The sequence below is a fragment of the Schistocerca serialis genome, chromosome 6, assembly GCF_023864345.2.
Source record: "Schistocerca serialis cubense isolate TAMUIC-IGC-003099 chromosome 6, iqSchSeri2.2, whole genome shotgun sequence".
Lineage (NCBI taxonomy): Eukaryota > Metazoa > Arthropoda > Insecta > Orthoptera > Acrididae > Schistocerca > Schistocerca serialis.
In genome coordinates, this window is record NC_064643.1 from 116,742,682 (window position 1) to 116,764,571 (window position 21,890).

The 21,890-nt window shown below is 44.2% G+C and overlaps 1 protein-coding gene across 1 annotated transcript in view; it reads right to left on the reverse strand.

Annotated features, from left to right (window-relative positions):
* Nucleotides 1–21,890, reverse strand: part of LOC126484677 (probable cytochrome P450 6d5) — a 176,753-nt gene that overhangs the window by 33,352 nt on the left and 121,511 nt on the right. The window contains exon 5 of the mRNA XM_050108271.1: nt 9,924–10,153. Coding sequence (XP_049964228.1) covers nt 9,924–10,153 — 230 coding nt within the window. The remainder of the gene's footprint in view (nt 1–9,923; nt 10,154–21,890) is intronic.

The following is a 21,890-nucleotide window of genomic DNA, read 5'->3' on the forward strand; positions in this document are numbered from 1 at the left end:
CCATGCGGCTTCAACACGATAGCACAGTTCATCAAGAGCAGTGACTGGCGTACTGTGATGAGCCAGTTGCTCGGCCACCATTGACCAGACGTTTTCAATTGGTGAGAGATCTGGAGAATGTGCTGTCCACGGCAGCAGTCGAACATTTTCTGTATCCAGAAAGGCCCGTACAGGACTTGCAACATTCAGTCGTGCATTACCCTACTGAAATATAGGGTTTCGCAGGGATCGAATGAAGGGTGGAGCCACGGGTCGTAACACATCTGAAATGTAACGTCCACTGTTCAAAGTGCCGTCGATGCGAACAAGAGGTGACCGAGACGTGTAACCAATGGCACCCCATACCATCACGCCGGGTGATATGCCACTATCGCGATGACGAATACACGCTTCCAATGTGCGTTCACCGCGATGTCGCCAAACACGGATACGAAATCATACTGCTGTAGTCATTAGACCCATGCGGATAAGATGCCTGTCATCTCGACTGCTAGTGATACGAGGCCGGTGAGCTCCAACACGGCGTTCCGTTTTACCCTCCTGAATCCACCGATTCCATATTCTGCTAACAGTCATTGGATCTCGACCAACGTGAGCAGCAATGTCGCGATACGATAAACCGCAATCGCGATAGGCTACAATCCGACCTTTATCAAAGTCGGAAACGTGATGGTACGCATTTCTCCTCCTTACACGAGGCATCACAACAACGTTTCACCAGACAACGCCGGTCAACTGCTGTATGTGTATGAGAAAACGGTTGGAAATTTTCCTCATGTCAGCACGTTGTAGGTGTCGCCACCGGCGCCAACCTTGTGAGAATGCTCTGAAAAGCTAATCATTTGCATATCACAGAATCTTCTTCTTGTCGGTTAAATTTCGCGTCTGTAGCACTTCATCTTCGTGGTGTAGCAGTTTTAATGGCCAGTAGTGTACCTACACCAGCGACTTGTGCTCCCCCTCCTATTCGAATTGTGGGCGCCAAATATTAGCAGAGCTTCCCGATCTGCCACAGCAGCACGCTTTGCAAAAATAAAATTAGCAGCAAATTAAGAATTACAGTTTTTCGGTTTATTTTCCTTTAATTTGTTCATCCACACTTGTTAACAAAAGGCTTATGAGCTTGTTGCTGTTTGTTAGCAATTATACAGGGTGAGTCACCAACTATTGCCACCAAGAATAACTCCGAAAGTATGATAGGAGCTGAAAAGTTTGTGGGACAAAAGTTGCATGGAAAACGGGGGCCACAATAAAACGTTAGTTTTTTGTTGCTAGGTGGGATCGCTACAGAGATACGAAGGTCAATCTTTTTTTTTTTTAATGGGATGCTATAATTTGGTACTTATTTTCTGATAGCGGCTATCGGGACAAATCTAATGATGTGAAACAGTAAGGTCTTTGAAGGTCAACAAAGGTCACACAGGTGGAATGAACGTCCATTTACAGATGGTGTTCGAAGTGATGAGCATTGGTATCAATGCAGTGCTACAATCTTCTTATCATGGGTGAAGTGGTATTCCTTATAACTTTGGTACTTATCGAAGCACATGCTCTAACAGTTCTTTCTCGCATATCTTCAGGTGTAGTTGTAACGTCTTTAAATAGTGTCTCTTACGAATCCCCAGAAGAAAAAATCTAGAGGTGTCAAGTCTGGCGAACGAGCCGGCCACGACACATCTCCTCCGCGTCCAATCCAACGATTTGGGAATTGTCTCTGCAACTCATTTCTAGCCATCAGCGAGAAATGTGCCAGACACCCATTGTGCTGATACCACATTATGTTCCTTGTTCCATCCTGTTGTTAACACTGCCGCCCATGCCGTACTTCAACCCCAAGACTCTCGTTCCTATAACCGGCCAATCCGCCAGACGTGCTAATCTGTTATCTTAGGGCTACTTCCGTTGCAACTGCGAAACTAGAGTTTTTGAGATTATAATGACATTAATTTATGGAAATAGAAAGAAATACTGTCTTATGTACGTACATCTGTGATACAGAACCATTTTGACCGTAGTACTGATCACTGCAAATTGGTAGAATCTAGAAATCTTCGTGTGGATTGCAATTACTGCCAATGTTTGGTATTTGAGAGTATCGTAATTCTGTTGTAACGCGTTTTTAATCTGATATCGTATCCACTGCTACAAATAAGAACCGCATTTGAACGTGAACGGCTCTATAGTGAGCTTTCACGAAATAGTTTTACTTTCGTGAGCAATTTCTGCAAATAGGTGATGATCGGTACGAATCGAAACGTGCTAGTACAGCACGTGACGGCGGAAGCTGCTTTCCTCACACTTCGCCGCCACGCAGCGGCCATCACGCTCATTCCCCTCACAGTCTACCCACAGTAGAGGAAGTCCTCCATAACGTGGCCTCGACATCTTCGACCCTGTCTCTGATCGGTACGTTGCCAGAAAATTTTCAAGTGGAACCTAAAAGAAAAATTTGATCATGTATCTTCACTGGATTTTTGCAGATCATACGAGCCGAGAATCAAATAACCCATGCTACACAGCCATCTTTTTTTGGAAGCACGCTAAGTCTGTGGACAGTTGTTTTTTTAAAAAGAACCAAAATCTCAGATGAACACCTCGAGAACACCCTGAGAGCGGCAACCACTTCGATCGAACCTGATACTGTTACATTAGTTTCTCAGATTCAAAGTCGAATCTCATATATAAATATCTTTCAAAGTAAAGAACCATAAATAATAACTTCCAATTATATTATCCGCGGCCGAAAACTACTCGTCTTCTTCCAACGAGACACAGGTAAGCTAAGAGGTTGGAAACCCCTACCTTAGATCATAGAATAATGTAGACAGCGCGTGACGTCATTATATGGAAGCCAACATCTCGATCAGCCAACTAGTGGGGCTATCTACTTGCAAGTGACTTTGGGAGTAATGTTTTCTTTATTCATTTTAAAACGTCTAGCTCCGTAGGACCAATTTGAGGAGAAAATCTCCAAGGTCATGGAATGTGTCGGCACATGTTACTTCCCTTTATATTACTTGAGAGCGATAGAACCATACTGATTCAAGTGACATTTCTTGAATACCTACACTACCTGGTGTTGTTCTTGTTGTTGTGGTCTTCAGTCCTGACACTGGTTTGATGCAGCTCTCCATGCTACTCTATCCTGTGCAAGCCTCTTCATCTCCCAGTACCTACTGTACTGTACTCTGAATCTGCTTAGTGTATTCATCTCTTGGTCTCCCTCTACGATTTTTACCCTCCACGCTGCCCTCCAGTACTAAATTGGTGATCCCTTGATGCCTCAGAACAAGTCCTACCAACCGATCCCTTCTTCTAGTCAAGTTGTGCCACAAACTCCTCTTCTCCCCAATCCTATTCAATACCTCCTCATTATTTATGTGATCTACCCATCTAATATTCAGCATTCTTCTGTATCACCACATTTATAAAGCTTCTATTCTCTTCTTGTCCAAACTATTTATCGTCCATGTTTCACTTCCATACATGGCTACACTCCATACAAATACTTTCAGAAACGACTTCCTGACACTTAAATCTATACTCGATGTTAACAAATTTCTCTTCTCCAGAAACGCTTTCCTTGCCATTGCCAGTCTACATTTTATATCCTCTCTACTAGGACCATCATCAGTTATTTTGCTCCCCAAATACCAAAACTCCTTTACTACTTCAAGTGTCTCATTTCCTAATCTAATTCCCTCAGCATCACCCGACTTAATTCGACTACATTCCATTATCCTCGTTTTGCCTTTGTTGATGTTCATCTTACATCCTCCTTTCAAGTCACTGTCCATTCCGTTCAACTGCTCTTCCAAGTCCTTTGTTGTCTCTGACAGAATTACAATGTCGTCGGCGAACCTCAAAGTTTTTATTTCTTCTCCATTGATTTTAATACCTACTCCGAACTTTTCTTTCGTTTCCTTTACTGCTGGCTCCATATGCAGATTGAATAGCAACGGGGAGAGCCTACAACCCTGTCTCACTCCCTTCCCAACCACTGTTTCCCTTTCATGTCCCTCGACTCTTATAACTGCCACCTGCTTTCTGTACAAATTGTTAATAGCCTTCCGCTCCCTGACTTTACCCCTGTCATCTACAGAATTCGAAAGAGAATATTCAAGTCAACATTGTCAAAAGCTTTCTCTAAGTCTACAAATGCTAGAAACGTAGGTTTCCCTTTCCTTAATCTTTCTTCTAAGATAAGTCGTTGGGTCAGTATTGCCTCACGTGTTCCAACATTCCTACGGAATCCAAACTAGTCTTCCCCGGGGTCGGCTTCTAAGAGTTTTTCCATTCGTCTGTAAAGAATTCGCGTTAGTATTTTGCAGCTGTGGCTTATTAAACTGATAGTTCGGTAATTTTCACATCTGTCAACACCTGCTTTCTTTGGGATTGGAATTATTATATTCTTCTTGAAGTCTGAGGGAATTTCGCCTGTCTCATACATTTTGCACACCAGAAGGTAGAGTTTTGTCAGGACTGGCTCTCCCAAGGCTAGCAGTAGTTCTAATGGAATGTTGTCTACTCCCGGCGCATTGTTTCGACTTAGGTCTTTCAGTGCTCTGTCAAACTCTTCATGTAGTATCATATCTCCTATTTCATCTTCATCTACCTCCTCTTCCATTTCCGTAATAGTATCCTCAAGAACATCGCCCCTGTATAGACCCTCTATATACTCCTTCCACCTTTCTGCTTTCCCTTCTTTGCTTAGAACTGGGTTTCCATCTGAGCTCTTGATATTCATGCAAGTGGTTCTCCTTTCTCCAAAGATCTCTTTAATTTTCCTGTAGGCAGTATCTATCTTACCCCTCATGAGATAAGCCTCTACATCTTTACATTTGTCCTCTAGCCATCCCTGCTTATCCATTTGGCACTTTCTGTAGATGTCATTTTTGAGACGTTTGTATTCCTTTTTGCCTGTTTCACTTACTGCATTTTTATATTTCCTCCTTTCATCAATTAAATTCAGTATCTCTTCTGTTACCCAAGGATTTCTACTAGCCCTCATCTTTTTACCTACTTGATCCTCTGCTGCCTTCACTATTATATTCCTCAAAGCTACCCATTCATCTTCTACTGTATTTTTCCCCCATTCCTGTCAATTGTTCCCTTATGCTCTCCCTCAAACTCTGTAAAACCTCTGGTTCTTTCGGTTTGTCCAGGTCCCATCTCCTTAAATGCCCACCTTTTTGCAGTTTCTTCAGTTTTAATTTACAGTTCATAACCAATAGATTGTGGTCAAAGTCCACATCTGCCCCTGGAAATGTCTTACAATTTAAAAACTTTTTCCTAAATCTCTGTATTACCATTATATAATCTATCTGAAACTTTTAGTATCTCCAGGGTTCTTCCATGTAAACAACCTTCTTTCATGATTCTTGAAACAAGTGTTAGCTATGATTAAGTTATGCTCTGCGCAAAATTCTACCATGCATCTTCCTCTTTCATTCCTCACCCCCATTCCATATTCACCTACTACGTTTCCTTCCCTTCCTTTTCCTACTATCGAATTCCAGTCACCCATGACTATTAAATTTTAGAGTCCCTTCACTATCTGAATAATTTCTTTTATCTCATCATACATTTCATCAATTTCTTCATCATCTGCAGAGCTAGTTGGCATATAAACTTGTACTACTGTAGTAGGCGTGGGCTTCGTGTCTATCTTGGCCACAATAATGCGTTCACTATGCTGTTTGTAGTAGCTTATCCGTACTCCTATTTTTTTTATTCATTATTAAACTTACTCCTGCATTACCCATATTTGATTTTGTATTTATAACCCTGTATTCACCTGACCAAAAGTCTTGTTCCTCCTGCCACCGAACTTCACTAATTCCCACTATATCTAACTTTAACCTATCCATTTCCCTTTTTAAATTTTCTAACCTACCTGCCCGATTAAGGGATCTAACATTCCACGCTCCGATCCGTAGAACGCCAGTTTTCTTTCTCCTGATAACGATGTCCTCTTGAGTAGTCCCTGCCCGGAGATCCGAATGGGGGACTATTTTACCTGCGGAATATTTTACCCAAGAGTACGCCATTATCATTTAATCATACATTAAAGCTGCATGGCCTCGGGAAAAATTACGGCTGTAGTTTCCCCTTGCTTTCAGCCGTTCGCAGTACCAAAACAGCAAGGCCGTTTTGGTTCGTGTTACAGGGCCAGATCAGTCAATCATCCAGACTGTTGCCCCTGCACTACTGAAAAGGCTGCTGCCCCTCTTCAGGAACCACACGTTTGTCTGGCCTCTCAACAGATACCCCTCCGTTGTGGCTGCACCTACGGTACGGCTATCCGTATCGTTGAAGCACTCAAGCCTCCCCACCATCGGCAAGGTCCATGGTTCAGAGAGGGGGACCTACACTATCTCTGGTTCTGTATTTCTACCACTTCAAAAAAATTGACACAGTGGTTTGTATTCTTGGCAGATAAAACTCAAGATGCGTTCTATACTGACGGGAACTGGTAGTTGCGAATAAAGCACATTAATTCAGCTATGTGCATTTTGGAATCACCTCATCATTCTCGAGTTTTTATTTTTTAGAATTTTTATAAAAATATGAATGATTATAGAGTGCTGAGTGTTTTTTCTTGTTATCCGCAACATAAAATCCACCAAAAGTGGAGCTTCAACTTCGACTGATACCACAAAATCCATTATGGCATCACCAACGTTCTGCTTGTCAAGAAGAGAACGGTCTCGCTTCTTATTGGTTAAACGCTGCGTTGCACTTTCCCGACATAACGGAGAACGTACTTCGTGTTTCATGCGCAGCAATGTCTCTTCAGTGTGAAATAACAGCAGCTGACGTCACAAAACAGCTCCGTACCCACATCAGCTTTTATGCCCCGTCTAAGGGCGGTTTACGATTAAGAAGCAGAGCGAGATGACGGCAGACTATACTGAGGTGAGAAAACTCATGGGATACCTCCTAATTGCAAGTCGGGCTAACTTTTTCCCAGCGTAGTCCAGCAATTCGACGTGACATGGACTGAAGTCGTTGGAATTCTCCTGCAGAAATACTGAGCCATACTGCCTCTGTGGCTGTCCATATTCGCGGAAGTGCTGTCGGCGCAAGATTTTGTGGACGAACTAACCCCTCTATTACGTCTTATAAATGTTCGATGGGATTCAAGTCGGGCAGTTTGGTTGGCCAGATCATCCAGTCCAGTCGTCCAGAATGTTCTTCAAAGCAAACATACAGAACTGACTCGACATCGTTGTTTGTGAACATGAGGTCAACGAGTGGCTGCAAATGGTCTCCAAACTGCCGAACATAACCGTTTCATCAACAATCGGTTCATCTGGACCACAGGAGCCAACCCACTCCATATAACACAGCCGCCACCATATGGAGCCATCACCAGATTGCACAATACCTTGTTGACAACTTGGAACCACCGAGCAAGGTGACGCAGTGGTTAGCACACTGGACTCGCATTGGGGAGGACGACGGTTCAAAGCCGCATCCTGTCATCCTGATTTAGGTTTTCTGTGATTTCCCTAAATAACTTTGGCAGATGGTTCCTTTGAAAGGAACCATCCTAATCCGATGGGACCGATGGCCTCGCTGTTTGGTCCCCTCCCCCCCCCCCCCCCCATCAACAAACCAACCAACCAACCAACAACCTGGATCCATGGTTTTCTTGGATCTATGCCACACTTGAACCCTACCATCAGCTCTTATCAACTGAAAATCGGACTCATATGACCAGGCCTCGGTTTTCCAATCATACAGGGTTCCACAGATATGGTCACGAACCCAAGGCAGGTGCTGCAGGCGATATCGTGCTGTTGGAAAAGGCGCTAGCGTCGCTCATCTGCTGCAATAATCCAGAATTTCGCCGCACTTTCCAGATACGCTTGTCGTATGTCCCACATTGATTTCCGTGAATATTTCAGGCATTATTGCTTGTCTGTTAGCACTGACAACTCTATGCTGCTCTCGGTCGTTAAGTGAAGGCCATTGGTCACTGTGTTGTCCATGGTGAGAGGTAATGCCTGAAATTTGGTATTCTTGGCACGTTCTTCGCGCTGTGGACCTCGGAATAATGAATTTCCTAACGATTTCCGAAATGGAATGTGCCAAGTGTCTAGCTTCAACTACCATTCCACGTTCAAAGTCTGTTAAATGCTGTCGTGCGGCCATAATCACGTCGGAAACGTTTTCACAGGAATCACCCGAGAACAAATAGCTCCGCCAACGCACTGCTCTTTTATATCTCGTGTATGTGACAGACTTGAAGAAGAATATAATAATTCCAATCCCAAAGAAAGCAGGTGTTGACAGATGTGAAAATTACCGAACTATCAGTTTAATAAGTCACAGCTGCAAAATACTAACGCGAATTCTTTACAGACGAATGGAAAAACTGTTAGAAGCCGACCTCGGAGAATACCAGTTTGAATCCGTAGAAATGTTGGAACACGTGAGGTAATACTGACCCTACGACTTATCTTAGAAGAAAGATTAAGGAAAAGCAAACCTACGTTTCTAGCATTTGTAGACTTAGAGAAAGCTTTTGACAATGTTGACTGGAATATTCTCTTTCGAATTCTGAAGGTGACAGGGGTAAAATACAGGGAGCGAAAGGCTATTAACAATTTGTACAGAAAGCAGATGGCAGTTATAAGAGTCGAGGAACATGAAAGGGAAGCAGTGGTTGGGAAGGGAGTGAGACAGGGTTGTAGGCTCTCCCCGTTGCTATTCAATCTGTATATTGAGCCAGCAGTAAAGGAAACGAAAGAAAAGTTCGGAGTAGGTGTTAAAATCAATGGAGAAGACATAAAAATTTTGAGGTTCGCCGACGACATTGTAATTCTGGCCCGCATCTCGTGGTCGTGCGGTAGCGTTCTCGCTTCCCACGCCCGGGTTCCCGGGTTCGATTCCCGGCGGGGTCAGGGATTTTCTCTGCCTCGTGATGGCTGGGTGTTGTGTGCTGTCCTTAGGTTAGTTAGGTTTAAGTAGTTGTAAGTTCTAGGGGACTGATGACCATAGATGTTAAGTCCCATAGTGCTCAGAGCCCTTTGAACCCCCCCCTTGTAATTCTGTCAGAGACAACAAAGGACTTGGAAGAGCAGTTGAACGGAATGGACAGTGTCTTGAAAGGAGGATGTAAGATGAACACCAACAAAGGCAAAACGAGGATAATGGAATGTAGTCGAATTAAGTAGGGTGATACTGAGGGAATTAGATTAGGAAATTAGGCACTTAAAGTAGTTAAGGAGTTATGCTATTTGGGGAGAAAAATAACTGATGATGGTCGAAGTAGAGAGGATATAAAATGTAGACTGGCAATGGCAAGGAAAGCGTTTCTGAAGAAGAGAAATTTGTTAACATCGAGTATAGATTTAAGTGTCAGGATGTCGTTTCTGAAAGTATTTGTATGGAGTGTAGCCATGTATGAAAGTGAAACATGGACGATAAATAGTTTGGACAAGAAGAGAATAGAAGCTTTCGAAATGTGGTGCTGCGGAAGAATGCTGAATATTAGATGGGTAGATCACATAAATAATGAGGAAGTATTGAATAGAATTGGGGAGAAGAGGAGTTTGTGGCACAACTTGACTAGAAGAAGGGATCGGTTGGTAGGACATGTTCTGGGGCATCAAGGGATCACAAATTTAGTACTGGAGGGCAGCGTGGAGGGTAGAAATCGTAGAGGGAGACCAAGACATGAATACATTAAGCAGATTCAGAAGGATGTAGGTTGCAGTAGGTACTGGGAGATGAAGAGGCTTGCACAGGATAGAGTAGCATGGAGAGCTGCATCAAACCAGTGTCAGGACTGAAGACCACAACAACAACATGTGACACTGTCACAATCTGCATATGTGCGTATCTTTATCCCATGTCTTTCATCAGCTCACTACATTATGAAGAGACATTCAGCGGTTTGAGGATTGACTCACCATCCCGCAGCTTCTGGAGGTGTGTGGCGATGTCGCGCCGCGGCGCGCAGTCGCCCGCCTCGGCGTTGGCTTCGGCCACCCTCCGGACGATGTGCAGGAAGTCGGGAGGCGGCACCGGGCCCTGGGGCAGCAGCCCCGCCACGCCGGGTGCCATGAAGGACAGCGCCGTGGGCAGGAAGTGCCACAGCGACGGCCGCAGCCGGCGACGCGACCACGCGCGCAGCTCCTCCCTGTCAACGCACGGTTACCACTCAGCGCCTCCCCACCTGCTCCATTACTACTTACAGTTCCAAGGCTACATGCTCCAATACTGACATATTTAGGGAACAGCTATAACAGTAACAAAATTCTTCTACTCCCAAGAAGTCCCGAAAGCAGACTGCGAGCAGAATTATGTGGCCGGTTGATGCGCAGTCGGCAGGACATGAGTGGGCAGGGGTAGTAGTGGGGGTTGCGGACAGGCGCTGTATGGGAAATGCCGAGTGCTCCAGGGTAAGTGCCGTTCTAAACTGAAGCATACACCCACATTTTTTGTAGATAGTCGACCTAAGTTCCGCCTATGATACAGTAGATCACCGGACACTACTGCATTAAACCTACGACACCCTGAAAGACTATCACCTAGTCAAGATAATCGAATCCCTGCTCCAGTTCTTCGTAATGCTCGAGGGGAAAAAAGAGTCGATGGCGGAATCAGAAAAATGCGCTCGCCCAAGGCAGCGTGTTGGTGCCAGTCATATTCAACATATATACAAATGACCAACCAACTCCAGACAAAACCAAAACTTTTGTATATGCAGACGACCTGGCAATAACAGTTCAAGGCAACAGGTTTGAAGCCATCGAGGAGAAACTAGAAACCGCCCATTCCACAATGTCAACCTACTACAAAAAGAATTCTCTAAAACCCAATCCCTCCAAAACTCAAGTGAGTGCATTCAATCTGAACTCGAGGCAGGCAGAGTACAGGCTCAATGTTACCTGGGATGGGACACTACCAGAACACACAGATACTCCCACCTACCTTGGCGTCGTGCTGGACAGAACATTGACATACAAATATCATTGCGAAAAAAACACGCAAAAAAGTAGAAGCACGAAATTCCCTAATAAGAAAGCTGTCCAATAGCAAATGGGGTGCCAAACCGACCGTCGTCAGAACTTTAGCCCAAGCTTTGTGCTTCTCGACTGCCGAATATGCGTGCCCAGTATGGTGCAGATCCGCCCACGCAAAAAAGGTAGATGTTAGCTTGAATGAAACACCCAGGATAGTGACAGGCTCCATGATACCAACCCCCATAGAAAATCGTCACAGGGCCGCAGGTTTCACAAACCCTGACTCACGTAGGAAAGCCCATGAACATACCGAGAAGCTAAAACAAACCTTTGATGCCCGTCACTCAATATTTGGCCCAGAGTGTGGCCCCAGCAGACTCAAATCCAGACGCCGTTTCCTAATTTGCGCCTTAGATGAACCCCCCATCTACTATCCGCTAAGACAGGACCCACCAAACGGCGTTTCTGGTGATTGGAAAACCTGGAGAATGCTTAACCGCATCAGAACTGGGGTGGCTCCTGTGAAATCTAATTTGATCAAATGGGGTTTGTTGGACGAAAATGACGACAAATGCGACTGCGGCACTCGACAGGACATGGAACATCTCCTACAATGCTGTGCCTGCCCCCACAGATGAACTCTCGACGGTCTATGGCTGGCTAAAGAAGAAGCATTGGACATTGCCCAATACTGGGCAAACAAATTGTAGTCTCCAGACACGAAAAAGTAAAGTAAAGAAAGTTTTTGTAGATGTTAAGTGAAGACCCTCCATGCCCACACTTGCATGGCGATTACTCAAAAAGACCCTCTGTCACCTTCCTCTGGTTAGTATTTAAAAATATCGAAAAGGAATTCCGCTCAAAATCCAACAAAAACAGCGATTTACGACGGACATTTCATAATGATACACACTAATTTTTGATTACTTACACGTATATTTTTTTCTTCAATATCTCTTTAAAGCCCTCGACCCGCCAGGGTAGCCGAGAGCAGTAACGTGCTGCTTCCTGGGCTCGGGCAGGCGCGCCGGCCCCGGATCGAATCCGCCCGGCGGATTAACGACGAGGGTCGGTGTGCCGGCCAGCCGTGATGTGGTTTCTAGGCGCTTTTCCACATCCCGCTAGGTGAATACCGGGCTGGTCCCCACGTTCCGCCTTAGTTACACGCGTCGCAGACATTTGAAACACGTCCGCACTATTTCACGATTTCCACTCGACGCAGACTGTTGGGCTACACTGACTCCGTCCTGGGGGGTACGGGGTGGCGGCAGGAAGGGCATCCGGCCATCCCTAACACTGATAAATCCGTTGTAACCACGCCGACCCTGCAATTGCTGCAGGACTATGGCGTAAGCGAAAGAAAGAAAGAAAGATCTCTTTGAACCCTTTCCATATAGTCTCCCTGCTTCTCTATGACTGAATCCCAACATCGCGGAAGCTCTGTTGTTCATCCAAGACACCACTTCTGTGCATCTGTCGAATAGCTCAGGTAACAGTGGTACAAAGCTCTTTCAGAGAAAGATAACGGCGTCCACACATAGGTTTTTTCAACTTCGGGAATAAGTCGAAGGCTGGTGCTCTCAAATCTGGACTGTAGGAAGGATGTCTCAACACTTCCCATCGTTATTCGCGGTGTTTTTGGCCTACAACATTGCCGATATGAATGCGACCACTGTCGTGGAGGACAAGTGGCTCAGCCCTGAGCAACTAAGGTTGGGTTTTGTGCCTTTTTCTACGTAGGTTTTGCATAGATTTGCATTAATACACTGCTGTGACATTGTTTCAAATGGGATTCTATCTGTCATGATGATTCTTTGGTGCTCATAAGCAAAAGTCATCATTTGCTTAAGCTTTGATTGATGCATCGAAACTTTTTGGACGTGGACAATCTGAAACTCTCCACTCGTTGAACTGTGATTTCAACTCCGGTCAAAGTTTATAATCCACATTTCGTCAGTAGCGATAATACCTCACAAGAATCCTTGAATTTCACGGTCGAATCGATGCCTGAGCAAGGTTGCAATGTCCAGGCGTTTCTGCTTCTCTTCAGCAGTCCAATAGTGTGCAATGCATCTTGCACAAAATTTTCTCCTCTTCAAATAATTTGTCAGAATACGGAATAGTGATGCTGGAAGAATTCCTGTGGCTTCATAGTGTTCCTCACAAGTCGCACTATCATTTTATTCTAGCGTAACTGAACTACAGTGTGCTGTAAACTCACCACAAACTTAACTTAATGCACTGTGTATTGCTGTTGGGTTTTTGCCGCGTAAAGTTTCTATCTTGTTTTCTGGTCTTCAGGCACCTCAGAGCCCTGTAGGGTCTATTTCTACCTCTTCCAATTTTATGTCAGAGTGTAAAGCAAAAAAACAAAAGCACGTGCTTCTATTTCAAGTTCGCAACTACATCTGACCTAATTTACATTGTTGTTGCTTCAAACAATCCTCAGTAATACCAATTTGCGCATTATTTATGAAACGTCCCTGGTATTTTCTCCTTGGTCGTTAACAGTTTGTAACTTTCATAGAGGCGTCAATGCCGAATTTTGAGTGAAAGCTGCATTTCTCTTGTTGCCGTATTAAAATTCGCTTCTTGTGCCAAAACACAGCGGAGTTTACACACTGTCACCTCATTAAGATGTAGTGCAGACGTAAGAGTAATCTGAAACAGTGGTATATTAAGTTTATTAAGTGAGGAACTGAGGAAAAGTAAAGTCAATAGCTTATAAAAAGCACATCCTCGGCACAAAGGTAGGCGTGTAATGTCTTAATTTATGTTGTTCCAAAACTCACAGCATTTCTCGTTTCACGTTTGGTGAACGGTCCATTTTAGCAAGGGTAATGTATCACGGAGCAAATACCGACCGCACTGACGGAATGTTACGTGATACCACGTACTTATACGTTTGTGACTATCGCAGCGCCATCTGTCACAAAGCGAAAAAAGTGGTCCAACTAAAACATCCATATTTCTTTACGTACTACACGAATATGTAATAAAAAATGGGGGTTCCTATTTTTTTAAAAATGCAGTTGATATCCGTTTGACCTATGGCAGCGCCATCTAGCGGGCCAAGCATAGCGCCATCTGGTTTCCCCCTTCAAGCTAGACAAGTTTCGTTCTTTGTAGTTTCTTCGTTTGACGCTTATTTCGTGAGATATGTGGCTCGGTCATGATCAATGGACCACCCTGAATATTTGCGATGTTCGTGAGCCTTCATGTCAGTTGCTGAAAGTTTTTTTTTTATTTCCTACCATACAAGCACATCAAATAAAAGATTTCTCATTCAGGCATCACGCTAATAGGACAGAGCGTCGCCTCTAGCCTTGATGAAGGAATCGGTTTGACGAAGAAGAGAGCGCACAGCTTTTTTCAGGCATACAATATCCAGCTTCCCTACGAGTTGATGATAATACCCTGTAGAGCTACCAAATATCGGGGATGTTAATTGCTACGTTTTACTTACTGTCCCATACAATCAACGGCATTCTCTATTGGCTTAAGATCGGATGATTTAGTGGCCCTGTCGAGGTGCAGTAGGGGTATCAGTGTTCGTCAAACCAGAATCGTTCGTGCCCAATCCTGTGAAAACGACTGTTGTCATCTCGGAAGACGGGAGTGTCCACATGTTCAAGGTAACCTGAATGTGTGTACCCAAATCACGGTACGAAAAAAAGGGCACAAAATATCACCAAACCACCTATGGTCTGAAGTACACAGTCCACACACCGTCCTTCAAGCACCTCATTGGGTCACTGAGCAAAAGATACAAAATCGAGACTCATCGACCACACTATAACCGTTCAGTCAGCTAATGTGCAGTTACTGTATTGTTTGACCCAGTGATGTATTTACAATGTTTGGAGGAGGGTGGGATATGACTATAATTTAAAATAGCTCAAACTAAAAATTTATTTCATTGATACATACTAATTTAATGTTCAAAATTATAAAAATAAACTGCGTCTCTGGTTTATATAATAATAATAATAATTAGAACTTTAATTACATTACAAAACGATTTATTGAGGTTATGAATGCCATCGTGAAATCACTTTTATAACGTTATAGAGTTTGAATAATTTTAATAAAACATAATCCAGTTGCTAAGAGAATTTTATGTACCTATTCTATAAATTGCCTGTTTTTACAACCTAGGCCCGTGTTAATTTACTTTGAAGTACATAAAATCTGCTTTTGTGTGGTACTTTAATACACATAAATAGAGCAAATGATTAAACCACTTACTATAAGTTTAATGGTTCAAATGGCTCTGAGCACTATGGGACTCAACTGCTGAGGTCGTTATTCCCCTAGAACTTAGAACCAGTTAAACCTAACTAACCTAAGGACATCACACACATCCATGCCCGAGGCAGGATTCGAACCTGCGACCGTAACGGTCTCGCGGTTCCAGACTGCAGCGCCAGAACCGCGCGGCCACTTCGACCGGCTACTATAAGTTTAAAGTACAGAAGTAAGACTGAAGTCTCTTTTGATTTGCCATATCACTTATCACATTTTGGACATCAATCCTTTCTCCTCGATGAACTGTGGCCATGGCGAACCCTTTCAGACGTGCCTCGCTAGTTGTGCTCCTTAAGTACGTCTTCTCTAATGGGCGGAGAAACTGCACTCATTCGTGGCCGTTGTCACTGGTAGAGTTATCGAAAGGTGCAGAAACCGAAACACATTAGGAAAGATCCGATGGTCGCAGATAGACAAAGCTCCCATTGCGTTTTGGGGCAACTGTTCGAGTCGACTTAAACATTGATGAAGGAGATTCATCAACTAAGTCCTTGTCTTTGTTAAATCGGCGAGTAACTGATCTGAAGCATAAAATGAATGTAGTTTCGTAACTCCATCAATGACACCTGTCTCTTCAGCTTTTCGTGGTAGAAGACAATTAAACCTGTTTTAAAATTCACAATGTGTCAAGAACCGATGCTCTAGTGAACTAATGAAGGCATCCAGAGGGGAGCATAGACACTTAGTAGTGACCCTCAACATCATCCCCGGTATCCCGATTTGCACGACGTAGCTGGTGAGTAGAAATTGGCGGTTGCTTGACTTCAACTCTATTGGTTGAAGCTAATTACTTGATTTCCAAGAAAAACCGGCTCAAAGTATCGTCAATACTAACTCCTGTTGCCAGCAGTTCCCTTTTGAGATCACTGGTAATGCTGACTAAATCTGCAAAATCTATATCTTGACGCTGAAGTTACAGCAGATGGACTCAACCAGCGCAAACAGTTCAGAAAGTATGATAGAGCAGACGATAAAAACTCGCTTGGTGATGGCTGCTAGCGCGGGATTACCCGAGACGTCTATTGCGCTGCAGTCATGGACTGTGCTGCTGATCCCGGCGGAGGTTCGAGTCCTCCCTCGGGTATGGGTGTGTGTGTTTGTCCTTAGGATAATTTAAGTAGTGTATAAGCTCAGGGACTGATGACCTTAGCAGTTAAGTACCATGAGATTTCACACACATTTGAAAATTTTTTTGATGGCTGCTAACATGGCGTCGTTGGACGTGGGCTTGTTGTCAAATTCTTGAATATTCCCCAGAACAGAAACAACACAACCATATACAGGGTGTTCAAAAAAGTGTCGAATACTTTGAGAGGTGGCAGTCCTCATCGGAACAAGAAAAAGAAGCCCAATTAACATGGGTCTGGAAATGTACACCTTCTGAGATAAGTCCAATAAACATGGATCCTGAAATGCGTAATTTCTGCGGTAAACACGTGTTTCCAGGAGGTGTTCAACGTGGCGTCCATTCATGACAATGCACTCCTCTAGCCTCTGGCGTAAGAAATGACGCACTCTTTGAAGACGCGATCCTGTAGTGTCCGCACATCGTTGATTGGCGTCGTGTAGACCAATTCGTTCACGTGTCCCCATAACCATACGTCCGGAGGATTGAGGTCTGAGGAAGGAGCAGGCCAAGGTGTGGGGCCCCTACGGCCAGTCCAGCAGTCCTCAAATATCTGCCTCAGATATTCGCGGACATTGTGATGAAAGTGTGCTGGTGTGCCATCATGCATCAACCACATTTGTATTCGTTATTGCAATGGCACAGCCTCCAGCAATGTAGGCAATACATCAATGAGAAAGTCCAGATAATACGCTCCAGTTACGTTTGTGGTATCACGTGTAGCCCTATTAATCTATCGACAACTAGCCCTGCCCATGAGAATCAGTGTTGATGCCATCTTTCCTGAATTGCTTAGGGATCCATACATGCTGGTTATGGAAATTCAGAATACCATCTCTTGTGAATCCTACCTCATCGATAAATAAAATCGTGGATGTGAACAGTGGATCTGAGGCGCACTTCTACAACAGCCATTGACGGAACTGCTGTCTGCCATGATGATCCTACGGCCTTAGGGCCTGAACGAGCTGTAGATAATACTGGTATAGATATTGTTCATGAAATAACGTACAGATAAGGGAGTGAGACACGCCTTGTGGTGCTGCTGATCGTCGCACGGTGCTCCCGTGGGTTTCTTCCACCAAACGTGGCACACGTTCCCCCATGTGAGGAGTGCGGACTGTGCGAGGCCTTCCACTGTCAGTCTTCCCAGGTGGAAGGCCACCTGTGTCCCTCAGACGCTGGAAAAGCCTGCCGAACAGCTTACCAGAGGTCACTCTGCACTCTGGATATTTTTCAGCGTAGTGGGCACGGGCTCGCAGGCTACGTCCACTTGCTAAACCATTGCAGAGTATCATATCCGCCATTTCACTTGTCGAGTAGTAGGCTTCGGTTGTAGCATGTGGCGGAAGAGGAAAAATGTAAAGGTACTACACCATTTGTACGTATAAATAGCGCAATAACAGTAAACACGTAAGTTAATACGCGTTTGTAAGAAAGTAAAACACTATGATACGTACCCACGAAAGTACTGTACGATAAGGCACACAAACACGACGAAAACTAACGCAACCCACAGCACGACTCGAACCACACAACTGACTGCAGACCACCTAATGTTAGGTAGGATACTGCAAGACATCATAATACCCTGCCGACACATTTAACGGAGAGCCAATGGAACGGCTGTGATAATATCACAATCAACCGCCGCATAGCCTTCCCTATAAACACGTGTTTATCTCGGGAAGTTTAATGGACTTATTTTTCTTGTTTTGAAGAGTTTTACAACCTCTCAAAGTATTCTACAGTTTTTTTAACACCCTTTATTTCCTTCAAGTCTTGTGCGTTGAGAAGACGCTCTGTCCGTCTAGTGAGTGTGATACGTCTCAAACTCCTGCTTCGAACGTCAGTTAATGATTCAAGGGCATCATTTAGTATTTGTCTACGCTTTGGTGGCCCAAAGAAATAACGTACTATTTCCAGTGTTCCTAGTGAACTGATGACATTTGTAATGGTGCATGTGTCGGTGACTAAACAAATTGAACTTATGAGATGCACACTGAGACTATACAGCTGAAGTGTAGTCCTGGTGTATGAGTACATGAGCCCCAGGGGCTTTTGCCGACGTGGACGCAGCACCGTCATAGCCCTGTCCTCGTAAAAATGACACATCGAGAGCAAATTTTACCAAGTTTTCAATTATAGATCGGGTTAATCCTTTCCCAGTTACATGAAACATTGGCACAAATTGCAGAAAATTTTCAGGAATCTTGAGATGCGGGGAAATATAACTTTCACAAGGAGAGAGTTGCTCCATTCCAGCATTGCCATCAGTCTCAGAACCGTAACACCTTTGGTGCCATTAATGCGCCTGAACAATCCTTTCCAGAAGTTGGTTGTTGATGCAAACGATGATCTGATTTTGGACTGGGGCACTAATCTATTTGTCGTGTTTACCAATTCCTTCCAAGTTTGCTCGTATGTTTTCATCACCTTTCGTTCGATGTTCTAGAATATGGCCAAAGTTACCCATGTTCTTGTCGTCTTGTTTCTCAACTTCAATAGGACTGAAATATCCCTTGTCCCATTAATGTAATCTCCTGACGTCAACAGAAAATCACCGCCTAGATGATAAGGATTACGCGTTCTGTAGCTTTTCTCCACCTCCCCCATCAAGCCTTGGTCCAGGCGATGTTTTACACTACTGGCCATTTAAATTGCTACACCACGAAGATGACGTGCTACAGACGCGAAATTTAACCGACAGGAAGTAGATGCTGTGATATGCAAATGATTAGCATTCACACAAGGCTGGCGCCGGTGGCGATACCTACAATGTGCTGACATGAGGAAAGTTTCCAACTGATTTCTCATACACAAACAGCAGTTGACCGGCGTTGCCTGGTGAAACGTTGTTGTGATGCCTCGTGTAAGGAGGAGAAATGCGTACCATTACGTTTACGACTTTGATAAAGATCGGACTGTAGCATATGGCGATTGCGGTTTATCGTATCGCGACATTGCTGCTCGCGTTGGTCGAGATCCAATGACCGTTAGCAGAATATGGAATCAGTAGGTTCAGGAGGGTAATACAGAATGCCGTGCTGGATCCCAACGGCCTCGTATCGCTAACACTCGAGATGACAGGCATCTTATCCGCATGGCTGTAACGGATCGTGCAGCCACGTCTCGATTCCTGAGTCAACAGATGGGTACGTTTGCAAGACAACAACCATCTGCACGAACAGTTCGACGACGCTTGCAGCAGCATGGACTATCAGCTCGGAGACCTTCGCTGCGGTTACCCTTGACGCTGCATCACAGACAGGAGCGCCTGCGATGGTGTACTCAACGACGAACCTGGGTGCACGAATGGCAAAACGTCATTTTTTCGGATGAATCCAGGTTGTGTTTACAGCAGCATGATGGTCGCATCCGTGTTTGGCGACATCGCGGTGAACGCACATTGGAAGCGTGTATTCGTCATCGCCATACTGGCATATCACCCGGCCTTAGGGTATGGGGTGCCATTGGTTACACGTCTGGGTCACCTCTTGTTCGCATTGACGCCACTTTGAACAGTGGACGTTACATTTCAGATGTGTTACGACCCGTGGCTCTACCCTTCATTCGGTCCTTGCGAAACCCTACATTCCAGCAGGATAATGCACGACCCCATGTTGCAAGTGCTGTACGGGCCTTTCTGGATACAGAAAATGTTCGACTGCTGCCCTGGCCAGCACATTCTCCAGATTTTTCACCAACTGAAAACGTCTGGTCAATGGTGGCCGAGCAACTGGCTCGTCACAATACGCCAGTCACTACTCTTGATGAACTGTGGTATCGTGTTGAAGCTGCATGGGCAGCTGTACCTGTACACGCCATCCAAACTCTGATTGAATCAATGCCCAGGCGTATCAAGGCAGTTATTACGGCCAGAGGTGGTTGTTCTGGGTATTGATTTCTCAGGATCTATGCATCCAAACTGCGTGAAAATGTAATCACATGTCAGTTCTAGTATAATATATTTGTAAAAACAATACCCGTTTATCATCTGCATTTCTTCTTGGTGTAGCAATTTTAATGGCCAGTAGTGTATATTTTTTGTCTTGTTCATCATCATGTGAAGAAGACTGTCGCCATCGATTATACTAGCCTCATGGTTAAGTGTTGATCGTATTGATGTTTAAATATTTGAGAGCATGGCCGGCCGCTGTGACCGAGCGGTTCTAGGCGCTTCAGTCTGGAACCGTGCGACCGCTACGATCGCAGGTTCGAATCCTGCCTCGGGCATGGATGTGTGTGATGTCCTTAGGTTAGTTAGGTTTAAGTAGTTCTAAGTTCTAGGGGACTGATGACCTCAGCTGTTGAGTCCCATAAGTGCTCAGAGGCATTTGAACCTTTTTTTATTTTTTTTTTTATTTTTTTCGAGAGCATGCCTCCACTTCCCGAACTTGGAGGCTCCAACATTTCGATGATTACCTTTACCCGAACTTGTCCTGTTAGTGAAAACCGCACAGCAATTGCAGAAAGCGCTCTTTGAAAGAGTTCACCAACCAAAAATATGTCTCCATCCAACTTAGATTGAACCTACGGTATTGGGCACTCTGAAAAGTGAGGAGAAGTTTGTAAGCCACATCGGTCACAAAAAGGGTTTTGAAAATGATGTAACTTCACGTGGTCATCAACGGTTTCGTTATTTGATAGTAAGCAATCACTTACAGCACGGTGGGGGATTGTCAGAGCTTGATGTGTCAATGAAAGACGTTAATTTGGTTCAGGACCTGAGAAAGGTGGTTTTGAATTAGCAATAATACTTCGATTGTTTGAGAAATGCAGCAGTGGTAACTGTTGAGGATCATCCATTTTTCCGGTCTGAAAGGACGCAGCTCCTTGTTTTGGAGAAGTAGTCGAAAATGATTCCATTTTTGGTTTTGTGATGTATTTTCTTAGCTCTCAAAATCAAGATTTTATTGTACTAGCTTCAATAACACTGGCTTTCGTAACAATGTCGTATGAACAATTTAACAAACGGTAACGCAGAGAATCGTTAGGAAACAAACTAAATCATTCAACAACTTAACAAACGGTAACGCAGATAATCGTTAGGAAACAAACTAGATCATTCAACAATTTAACAAACGGTAACGCAGATAATCGTTAGGAAACAAACTTGATCATTCAACAATTTAACAAACGGTAACGCAGAGAATCGTTAGGAAACAAACTAGATCATTCAACAATTTAACAAACGGTAACGCAGAGAATCGTTAGGAAACAAACTAGATCATTCAACAATTTAACAAACGGTAACGCAGAGAATCGTTAGGAAACAAACTAGATCATCTCCTGGTCAGCGCATGCTGCGACAGTGTGGCCATCACCTCTGTAACGCGGCAATGTTTCCGTATTCACTAACGTTCATTTACGGCTACTGTAATGTGCTGAGACTGAGCTCGTAAAACTCTACATTTAATTCAGCATTGATGGTAAACTGATACATGTTACTAAAAGAAAGCAGAAAACATGTAATG